General features: G+C 37.8%; 1 protein-coding gene across 1 annotated transcript; it reads left to right on the forward strand.

Moving 5' to 3' along the window:
* The first annotated feature begins 6,532 nt into the window (after positions 1 to 6,532).
* On the forward strand, positions 6,533 to 11,055 carry LOC127423175 (protein Tob1-like). Its single transcript, XM_051667300.1, has 2 exons — positions 6,533 to 6,791; positions 8,929 to 11,055. The coding sequence occupies exon 2, from the start codon at positions 9,078 to 9,080 to the stop codon at positions 10,050 to 10,052; it is 975 nt and encodes a 324-aa protein (XP_051523260.1). The 5' UTR covers positions 6,533 to 6,791; positions 8,929 to 9,077; the 3' UTR covers positions 10,053 to 11,055.
* The last annotated feature ends 1,221 nt before the right edge of the window (positions 11,056 to 12,276 follow it).

The following is a 12,276-nucleotide window of genomic DNA, read 5'->3' on the forward strand; positions in this document are numbered from 1 at the left end:
GTTCAATCACTTTTTCAAGGAGCACAATACTTGTTGACCCCTCTCCAAACATAGCGCTTATGGTTGTGACCATAAAGCTCTATTTTGGTCTCGTCACTCCAAATTACAGTGTGTCAGAAGCTGTGAGGCGTGTCAAGGTGTTGTCGGGCATATTGTAACTGCGCTTTTTTGTGGCATTGGCAACTTGACCATGCAGCTCATTTTTGTTCAAGTATCGTCATATTGTGCTCCTTGAAACAACCACACCGTCTTTTTCCAGAGCAGCCTGTATTTCTCCTGAGGTTACCTGTGGGTTTTTCTTTGTATCCTGAACAATTCTTCTGGCAGTTGTGGCTGAAATCTTTCTTGGTCTACCTGACCTTGGCTTGGTATCAACAGATCCCCGAATTTTCCACTTCTTAAGTGATTGAACAGTACTGACTGGCATTTTCAAGGCTTTGGATATCTTTTTATATCCTTTTCCATCTTTATAAAGTTCCATTACCTTGTTACGCAGGTCTTTTGACAGTTCTTTTCTGCTCCCCATGGCTCAGTATCTAGCCTGCTCAGTGCATCCACGTGAGAGCTAACAAACTCATTGACTATTTATACACAGACACTAACTGCAATTTAAAAAGTCACAGGTGTGAGAAATTAACCTATAATTGCCATTTAAACCTGTGTGTGTCACCTTGTGTGTCTGTAACAAGGCCAAACATTCAAGGGTATGTAAACTTTTGATCAGGGCCATTTGGGTGATTTCTGTTACCATTATGATTTAAAAAAGAGCCAAACAACTATGTGATAATAAATGGCTTCATATGATCACTATCCTTAAATAAAAGATAGTTTTTTTTTTTTTTTTTGCATGATCAGTCCTATTTTCAAAATAAATGCCAAAATTTCACAATTTCTGCCAGGGTGTGCAAACTTTTGAGCACAACTGTATATCTTACTTATATATTAATATATATTGTAATATATTAATACTGCACTGTAAGTGTTGGGTCTGTGTGAGCCACCTACTGACAGCTGTATCCCCCCACTTTTAAAATGACTGCTACGCCCCTGCACAAAACAGTTAAGTAGGCTAAAAATTTTATAAATAATTGACCAGGACCTATTAAATAATTAAATTTCTTCTAATGATAAAGTATCTGTTGATATGAACTGTTTAATTAATGAGTCCTTGAAATGTTGTCAATAAACAAAAACTAAAGCCACATCCACACCAATCCATTTTCATCAGAAAACTGGATTGGTGTTTTTTTTTTTTCAAGAGCGTTTATCGAAACAGTTTTAGGTGGAGGAAATGTAATTCTAGTGTGGATGAGAAGTGTAAATGTAGCAAAATAAATGCATTTTCAAATGAAAATGTACTAGTGTGGACATGGCCTAAACCATAAAATGTTATGATGTTTGGAACTCTTAAAAGGTTCTATACAGAACCTTTTCACATGGCTACAAAGAACCCTTCAGTATAGGAGTTCTATGTATGAAAAGAGCAATAGAATTCTATAAAAGATTGTATATACAACCGTTTCTACTAAGGATGTTATGGAAACAGAAAACCAGAAGAGATTAACTCTCAACAGCCTCACAACAGGCATCCTAGAACGACCCTGTTGGACCATTCATAAGAGATGAGGCGAAAGTGGGGCAAACAATGTTTCTGGGGTTGTAAATGTCTCTAATTCAGATGTACCAATGGCTCATCAAGTAGTAAAATGTTGCAGTATATATCTGAACAGTATGCACTGTTGGTTCCAGGATGTTTTTCCTGCTGTAGAGAAAAGCTGTAGGTTATTCGTTCCTTTAATAGTCCTTCTCCACTTAATTATTCCCTATAAAAAGAAACAATAATAAGGTGCTGATACAAAATATGTGACACGTCCCCTCCTTTCAGTGCTGTTTGTGCTTTTGACAGACTTATTGCCTTTCCCCTACTCTCTCTCTCTCTCTCTCTCTCTCTCTCTCTCTCTCTCTTTCTCTGAAGTCACAGTATCAGCAAAATGTATCTCTACCTATGTTACACCTGCGGTGTCATTTCAGTACTGTTCAGAAAGAGAATTATTCACAATAAGAGAAACAATGAAAATATGTGATGTTTAAAATGCATGCCCTCTCCCCATCAAAATATAGGGATTGTAAGCTTCCACAATTCCTCAAGTTACGTTACATTTCTGATGAACATACAGTTTCCACCAAACTTCCCTTAACTCTGATCAGTGCCGGCTATAATATGACTGCCATAGTCGAAGCCATTATACACTAACTGAGAGCAGGGTAGCTTATCTAAAGGGGTTGCAACATAGATGGTAAATATTATTGAGAGTGCCTGTATAATTTGTACTTGTGGCATTCCAGGCTCTTGGCAAAGGCTTGTGACTTAGCTAAAGCCCTGTTTTAGATTGCTCATTGGTAAACATCAACTATTGAAGCTGTCTACACTTTGTTCTTAACTGCATCTGAGTGAATGTTATGTTTTAAATATATATATATATATATATATATATATATATATATATATATATATATATATATATATATATATATATATATATATATAGAAGGTAACAGCAATTACAGTCAAGGAAGAAACAGCTGTGTTCAGAGTATTTGCCTCAGCTTTCTGTTCTTGGCTGACAGAAGTGGAACTCGACATGGTCTTCTACTGTTGTAGTCCATCCGCCTCAACGTTTGAAGTATTGTGCATTCTGAGATGCTATTCTGCTCACTACAATTGTCCAGAGTGGTTATCTGAGTTACCGTAGCCTTTCTGTCAGCTCAAACCAGTCTGGCCATTCTCCACTGACCTCTCTCATCAACAAGGTGTTTCCATCCGCAGAACTGACACTTACTGGATGTTTTTTGTTTTTGGCACCATTCTGATTAAGCTCTAGAGACTGTTGTGCATGAAAATCCCAGGAGATCAGCAGTTACAGAAATACTCAAACCAGCCTGTCTGGTACCAACATTCATGCCAGAGTCCAAATCATTGAGATCAAATTTTTTCCCCCATTCTGATGGTTGATGTGAACATTAACTGAAGCTCCTGACCCATATATGAATGATTTTATGCGTTACACTGCTGCCACACGATTGGCTGATTAGCTAATCGCACGAATATGTACAGGTGTTCCTAATAAAGTGCTCAGTGAGTGTATATACTGTATATATTAGGGCTGTCCATTGATTAAATTTTTTTATCGAATTAATTACATGACATGCCGATTTATTAATTGAATTAATCGCAAATATAAATATTTGCTGAGGAAGCCCTTCAAATAATTACATATAATAATTCAATATACAGTATACAATATATAATGGTATATTTATAATAGATAGTTTAAATAATTATAAATACTTATATTTAAATAATTATACAAAAAATATCATATATATTATAAAAATAATAATTAAAATGCATTGCTTATTGTGGCAGATGAGTAAAGCATTGATAAGACAATACTTACAATATAGTTATATATTATTGAAAATAAGCCTATCATTGGCTTACAGTCCACAGCAATCCATTTTGCCATTAAATTCCTCAATCTGTCTGAGATAGGCATCAGACGGATTCATCTCACTTTGGTAGCATCACGTCATAAACAGCGTTTTTTGTTCGCTGTGTCAAGTTAAACATAGTTTGAAACTTAGAAAGACACATCTTGAGACCCCTGCTTTCAGAATTGCGCTCATTCCAGCTGTGTTTGAGTGCAAGTACGCATCCTCATCTTGTGCTGTCGCTAGTATCAGTAAGTTTGTTCTCTGTACAACTGCACGATGTCTATACAGATGGAGTTTCACTTACTGCCCAGTGGTGAAAAAAGTAGGTACTTCAAACTTGAATTGCTCTGATGGTTGGAATTTTCCATATTCCATACTAAGGTCTATATATATATGTATATACTGTATATACATATATATGCTGTCAATAGAGAAAGATGCTTTTTGCCCCCAAAATGGTGTTCTTTCTTGTCCTGTCCCTATTCATTTTCATAACTTGAGTTTAACTGAACTGATTGAAGGGATGTGTGTGGTATACATTATTCCTATAGCTATGCTATGTCTTTGTTTTGGTATTGATGTGCTTTGCCATAATACTCTTATCATATCATGTAAACTGCCTGTTCCACGTACATTGGCGTGGCTCCATTATGTGAGTCACTGCGATGCTGGAATTGCTTATGTAGTGTCTTCTGCATGCTTCTATTCACACCCCTGCAGAGGAACAATCTGGGATCTAGTGCCCCTCTCTACCTGTTTAGCTATCACCCACCATGATAAACTCACTGGACCAGTGTGGATTGTGTTGATCTCTCTGTGTGTCGACTATATCTAGTGACAGAAGCATTTGTAAACAAATGGAATGTGTATAGGTACAGATATCCTGTACGTGCCCGTATCGTAACACAGATGAAACAGTCATGGAATTATTCAGGCTGGAATGTAGAAAGGGCACTTTGTCTTTAGAAAGAGAACAATCCAATGTGTCATTTGAAAAAAAAAAAGGGTGTGACTCAGTGTTGACTTGGAACAAATCAGGTGCTTGTCATGATAAGGAAGGAGCAGGGGTTTATTGTGAATTGAAGTATTTATTGTTGCTATGCTACAGATTACACGTCATAGGCATACTTACATAAGTTACAGAACGAAAACGCTTACCTTTCATGTCATCCACTAAAACATTAGGCCAACTTCTTTTTGCTAGTACAAATACTATTGAGATTTAGATGTGTATCTTATCATGAAAACATTTGTAAGAACAACCTTTAGATACACGCTAATTGCTCTTTACATCACTAAAATCCTTTTAAATGAATTAGCAACAATACATAGAAGCAAAATACCCAGTGTGTACCGATATGAGATCCCTCATTTGGATTATAGGGTCTTACAAACCCATCATACATCTTAAATCAGAGTGTTTAGATTCCTAGGCAACATGCACACATTCTGTTAATAATTCCAAAACAAACTTGGAGTAAAGCAGTCAGGTCACATTTCAGTTACCAACTTAGCAGTGCCTATAACGAAAAAGGTTGCAGTAACCAGACAGGCCATTGGCCGCATCTGTCTTCCCTCCTCCCACTCTGCCTATCTCTGAACTTTGAACATTCACAATATCCCTGCTAAGAAAATTTGCTTATCCTGACTGCCCAGTTTATAATTCTGCAATCATTAGCATGTTCCTCCCACTCTGTGTGATTAGGGCAATAAGAAAATGTTGCATAGACAAACATCAGTGTCAGAGAGTAGATGCTAAAATACACAACTCAGTTGATTAGAGCTTGACTGGGATCAAAACACCTTTATTTCTGCTTAACCCCACAGAAGAGCATGCTTGTATTGTTCTAGTCAAGATTTGTCAGTATACAGCTCAGAACTTTCATCATGCTGTATTGTGAGCCTGGAATCAATTCCCAAATGTACAGTACAGTAGGCTACAAAAAAACCAACTTAATATCTGAAGATATGACCGGAGTGTACTATTCTCCTCCCAGGTGGTCCTCTTATTTCCACACCTTTCTCAGTCCTCACCAAAATGGTACAGAGCTTATTGTGCAAACAAAGACCATATTTGCTTGGGCTTATAACATTTCATGAAGCCATGAACCTTAAACCTCTTGCATATGGGAGCATACACAACAAATGAAATATGAGATAACCAAAGGGTCAACATACTATTCCTGATACTATAGAAAAAGCAACACAACACGACTATATCCCGTTGCAATATACGTCATAGAACATAGATGAATAATTGGGTTTTCAATTTTTTACACTGTACCAGACAGGGGCCATGAGTAAAATGTTTCACTCTTGTTTCAACAAATAACTTGTAATATTTAGTCACATCACACACTTTTTATTGCTATGATAGGTGCGTTTTTCATAAAAACAATGCATAACTGTCCAGTGACAACAATGCCCATGGAAAGTAGTACTACAGTTTATTAGTAAGTTTGTATTGAAAGCCTGGGCAGCCAATAGCATTGGAGTATTTTTCCATGCAAAACACACAAGGACAGATTACACCTCAGCAGCCAGATGACCAGAGTCACTCCGCGCTGTCCTTGCACATAATGTATTTATGTATATCTTCTCACCGCTCATCTATTTAATATTTCAGAAATTAATAGAGACGTTCATTACTTATAACATTTTATTCGACCTCATACAACTGCAACGTATTCACATATGAACATATGTAAACAGCACACTATTATGAGATGTCTCAACCAATCAAAATACCACAATAAAGACGGCAGTATCTTATTATTATGGTTAGATGCATACGTGTGAGAGGAAGACACTTAATATATAGCTAGGAACGCCAGCTAGGAGTGTACTTTTCGCTTATTGGTCGAGCAACTGTCAGGGGCGGGACCCTATTTTATTATTGACAGTAGTGCAGAGCCAATCAGCACGGAGGCTTTGGAGGCAAATATATGACAAAAGCGCGTTGGACCAATCGTGAGCGTCGCTGGGGTTTTGACCTCTGAAAACCGCATCACCGCCCCCATCATGTCCGTGGCGGAGGAGCACTATAAAGCAGATTCAGTCAGGAGTTTAAAGGGTAGAGTTGTAAAAAAAAAAAAAAAAACTCCCGGGCACAGTGGGGAGTCGGTTTGCCTGACGATAGACTCCCAAAGAAAAATTAACATAATCCCCCGAAGAGCAAACAACTAAAAATATTGATGCAACCTAACTGAAATTATCAGACAACTGTTTGCTAGGAATTGTTGCGGAAGGTTGTTGTCAAGCCAGCCAGGAGAAAACACACAGTGAAGTCGTTTAATGTAAGTATCTGGCGATTTTATTATTATTATTATTATTATTATTATTATTATTATTATTATTGGCACTGAACATTTATGTATGACACCTTTCGTGCGTTCTGTGTCGTAAATGATTGTATATTGTTTTAAGATGCCTCAAGCAGGTGAGGTTTGATGCATAAATGATCGCTTTCTGCTTGAATTCGTAGTATTGTTATTGGGTTTTATCCAGTAACACTATTCTCCAGGCTTCATTAAACATTGCAGTCATGTGAGCTGCTTCTCTCCGGTGTGTTAACGCTGTCGTGTGTTTGTTTTACGGAAATGACCGAACTGTCCGGACAGTTTTCGGCTCTGTTGACCATATGACACGCACATATGATCAGAAACTCAAACTGTTTACTATGTCAAAGTTCAGGCATGTATTTTGCTAGGGGCTTGGCAACATGTATGGCGGATTTCCAGAGAGATTTTGAGCCCCTCTGTTTACAGTTTTTGTAAACATTAAAACGGTGTGCGTTTATCACGAGCCTGGGCGTCCAGAATGTTCCAATGCCATATTTATATTTATAAGGGGGCCATAAATAATAATGTCTGTGTCTCAAAACCCAGCGAGCTGCCTATCTGCATCTTTTGGGTTTCATGGGCGCTTTCGATCACAACGTTTGATGCTCACTGGGTGTTGGGACGCTGCCAGTGTTTGTTTATGTCAGAAACAACTCGCTACAGTTAAGATATTAGGGGAAAACTGCTCCATTTTGGGCTGTAATGGTGTTTGCTTGCTGTCGTTTGATGTTGTATCGAAGTTCCGAGCGACGTTGTCAAACTGATCGCGTATATTTGAACGTATAAAATCTTGTAAACTAATATAAAATGAGAATCTTGTTGTTCTAATTTGGTCTGGCATGACAGATTGCCGATCTGTTGCGCAATATCGTTTCAATGTGTCGCATTGTGTTCAAACGCCCTATATATTTACATAAAGGCGTTTTTACGCAACAGTTGACGGAATAGACCTTTTTCACAGACTGTGATGACGCGTTTCCTCATTATCAGCGGAAATCTCGGCAATTTTTTTATATTATATATGTTTTTAAATATTGAGTGTACATTTATAACATTATGCTTATTGTTATATTACCCTGGATTTAGTTTAAAATATATATATATATATATATATACCACAGCTGTGAGGGGGTTTCTATTACATCTGCGGGGAGAGTGACAGTAAATTTGGCATCTTCTCACACTTTACTGTCTTAATCCACCGCTCTCTGTTTTTTCTCTCGTCTGGAAGGTCATTCAGATGTAATAGTGGATTTTTTTTTCTTTTGCTCTTGGAGCAAATGAGTAAGTGAAGATAATATTTTTTGTGATCTCCCATTCACCGCTGTTGAAGTTTACCCCGCTTTTCAAACCACAGAGTGTGAAAAAGGTCTATAAAGTAGAGAAGAGAATCAATATTATGCAATCGCTCCTGAGTGCTGTAGACCGTGATAACTCCATAAAATTTTCACCAGAGCTTGTACCACCCCCACATGGTAGATGAGGTCCATTTAAACTGATTTAAAGTTTAACTTTAAGTTAAACTTTTTAACTGATTAAAGATATATCCAGTGTTACAACTTAATTGCCATGACGACCTAAAAACGACTGTTTAAGCAACTTTACAGCTCAAATAATACATGAGTTTTAACAGGAGAATTAAATCAAGTGCTTTTATAAAATTATAAGCCTCAATTTTCTGCCTTTTTAAACCCTTGGCCCTATTCACTTCCATTGTAAGTGCTTCACTGTAACCTTTTTTTTTTTTTGTTTAGTTTTTTTTTTAAAGAAAACGAGGGACGAGTAGAAATATCTTTTTCTGGTAATCAACATTGTGCCACAAATGCTGTCGATTGAGCTTAACTTGTATTGAACCTTGAATATTCTTTTAAACAGAGCAGATTAGGTTTTATTTCTGAAATCGTGTTTTATTAAATGCATTTTTAGTTTCTTTTTTGGCAAATGTTTTAGTTGCCAGATGTTTCTCTTGCCCTCATATGATTTGAAGTACTTAGCAGTTATGTTCACATATGAGGCTCAGAAGGGATAAGACATGGTTTATTATTTACTATCATACATAGCTGAACACCTTGCCTCTTTCTCCCCCTTCAAGGAGTGAGAGAAGACTTTCCTGTGGAACGGCAAACATTCTCTAATCCACCAAGACTTTTGTTAGTCCCCACTGATCACTACTGCCTTGGAGGTTTTTGCAACCCTGAACTAAAGCAGCTCTTGACGGCACTTTGCGACAGCGAAACAGCTATGCAACTTGAAATCCAAGTAGCGCTCAACTTCATCATTTCTTATCTGTATAACAAACTCCCACGACGACGAGTTAACATATTTGGCGAGGAGCTGGAGAGACAGTTGAAGAAGAAATATGAAGGACACTGGTACCCTGACAAGCCATACAAAGGATCTGGATTCAGGTGTATACACGTTGGCGAGAAGGTGGACCCGTTAGTGGAGGAAGCAGCCAAAGAGAGTGGGCTGGACATTGAGGATGTCCGCAATAACTTGCCTCAGGACCTCAGCGTTTGGATCGACCCCTTTGAGGTGTCTTACCAAATTGGGGAAAAGGGACCTGTCAAGGTGCTATATGTGGACGATAACAATGATAACGGGTCAGAGCTGGACAAGGAGATCAGAAACAGTTTTAACCCCGAGGCTCAGGTCTTTATGCCAATCAGCGACCCTGTAGGTGGCTCCTCAGAGTCCAGTTCCCCGTCCCCTCCATTTGGCCAGTCTGCGGCGGTCAGCCCCTCTTTCATGCCACGCTCCGCTCAGCCTTTAACCTTCACTACAGCCTCATTTGCCGCCACCAAGTTTGGCTCCACCAAGATGAAGAATGGCGGCCGCAATGGCGGCAAAGTTGCTCGCACCTCTCCCACCAACCTGGGCCTGAATGTGAACGGCTTACTTAAGCAGAAAGCCATCTCCAACTCCATGCATTCTCTGTACAGTTTTGGCCTTGGAAGCCAGCAGCAGAAGGCCTCAGCACTTTCTCCCAACGCCAAGGAGTTTGTGTTCCCCAATGTCCAGAGCCAAGGGAGCTCCAGCACATTGTTTGGAAGCGAGAACCCCCTAAGCCTCAGCCCTCTGCAGTATAACAATGCCTTCGATGTGTTCACGGCCTACGGGAGCATCAATGACAAGTCCCTCATTGATGGCTTAAACTTCAGTCTCGGCAACATGCAGTATTCTAACCAGCAGTTCCAGCCAGTCATGGCTAACTAATGTTGAAAAATGATTGTTGGCAAAAGGAAAATGAACGGCAAAGATGCACATTAGCTCAAATACTTTATTAGTCCAAGGAACTGTGGATGTGGAAACAAAGATCTCTATTAGACACACAAGCGCATGTGCCCAAGGGTGTTATTTTCTCCTCAGCTGTTTCTCTGCCCCCTTGAGTCTGTACTAAAAGCTTGTTACAGATGTGTCCGAGCTTGGTTACATTCAATCAACATGCATCACTGTTTTCTTTTCCCTTTTTTGCCAATAAAGCAAAAAATATTTTTTTTACTATCTTTTGAGAAAAAAAAATCTAAAACCTTGAAAAAAAAAAACAACAACAACAACATAGAAGCTTCAAGTTCTGGCCTCTTACAGTATTTTAAAGTTGGTAAGACTTGACTGAGTTTTTTAGAAATTGGCACTAATGCATATCTGGGGTTACGTGGTCTTTTTTTTTCTAATTGTATAATTTAATTGAGTACAGAGTTTGTAAAATATCAGAGTATATATATATTGTTTCTACAACATGGTATTGCATTTATATCTTTTTACTACTCCAGTGATCTGTGATGGCTGCAGAAGCTTTATGTTATAATATATTTTGTTTTTTGTTTTCCTTTTTTTAAAGAATTGTTAAATTAATCTTTAAAATAGATCAAAAATTCTAAAGATGTGTACAGAATATTCCTTAGTGTTGGAATTTCAGTGTAGGAATATTTGCTTTTTTGAAACAAAGTTGTATTTTCTGTTAAGAGTTAAACAGATTTTTGCTATATTATGGGCAATGTAATCGCATATATTAATTTTGTACCTACATTGTGCAATACTTGATAAAATATGGTATAACAAAGTATTTTGAGTCAGTGTCTTACATGTCGAGAGACTGAAATAGTTTATATTGAGTTTGTATTAAAATGCTTGAAATATATGCTTGTCTTTTATTTTATTCATTTTTTATTTGACATTTGCACCCTGGCCTTTTTCAATAAAAGAAAATTTAGTCAAGAATGAACTCTTGGTGTTCTTTATTTTTCAATGTTGTGTCAGTAAGCATTTAATCTGTAAGCTCCTTTTAATTAAATCTTTGTGAAAAATGTTAGTGATGTTTTATGGTGACCTACGACAGGTGCCACACCTGAGGTCTTTTGAAACTGCCTGCTGTTAAACCATGTTACCATATTTAATGGCAATAATTTATTGAATGTAATCTAATATTTGAGCACCGTTCCTCACTGATTCGGTCTGATGTTGCCATGATCCCAAGACTTCATTAGGAAAGAATCACAAAATGGCTTCTGAAGAGGCTACAAAATGATGTGAGGCACTCCAAAAACACTTGTATTAGATCTTCTGATTTCTTAAATGAACTACTATATTTAAAGGGCAGTCTACCATGGTCTCAAATCATGAGGCAAAATGTTGTGCAATCTTTAAAATGCTTCAAAGTCCAGCAGAATCTTCTCCGTTCTAGGCCTCAATGTGACTGGAACTGAAATCACTGAAGACATTAGAATGGCTTGAAAATGATATTTGTTTGAAAAGCTGAAATTTGACATTTGTCTTATAATAAAACATTATTTCTCTATTTTGTGCTAAGGAGCTGGGCATTTAGCACATTCCAAACATAGCAGAGCAAAATGAAGTATGTGAATGGCTGGTTTCAGTAGGATGCGGTGTAGGTGACCTTTAAAAGATGAATAGGAGCTTACACTGATTCATTGTCTCATTAATTTCCTGTGTTCCTATGTAATAACTAAAACTAATGATCAGGTGACATTTCTTCACAGAAGCATGGCTTTTATATGATAAATTCTTAAAGATGTGAACTGTAAACTATTTCTTGACCATTTGGGAGCTCGTTCATTCTTGTGCATTCATGTTTGCATTAACAGTCCCATATTGTGTTCCCTCTTTTTGCATTGCACCTCACCACTTGCTGTGAGAAGCTTATTGCTGTTGTGGATATACTGTACTAGTGTAGCTCAACATTTAAGCTTCAAATGTGCACTATGTTTTTGCAGCTGAAGTGCAAAGCCTCAGTGAGAGCGGCCTGGGGAGAGCTGAGATTACTGTGGTCATGTCATTTACAATGTGTGCTTGCTTATTTTTAATACTGCAGATTGAGACTTCGCTGATGCTAGTGTGGATGCAGATATAGCACCATCTGCTTGCTTATCTGAGGTCGACTGTGACTGGTATGTTTTGGCATTATTATTTTGGTAGCAAC

This window comes from Myxocyprinus asiaticus, chromosome 32 (genome assembly GCF_019703515.2).
Source record: "Myxocyprinus asiaticus isolate MX2 ecotype Aquarium Trade chromosome 32, UBuf_Myxa_2, whole genome shotgun sequence".
Lineage (NCBI taxonomy): Eukaryota > Metazoa > Chordata > Actinopteri > Cypriniformes > Catostomidae > Myxocyprinus > Myxocyprinus asiaticus.

Coding starts and splice junctions, on each gene's coding strand:
- LOC127423175 (XM_051667300.1), top strand. CDS start 9,078: ATGCAACTTGAAATCCAAGTAGCGCTCAACTTCATCATTTCTTATCTG.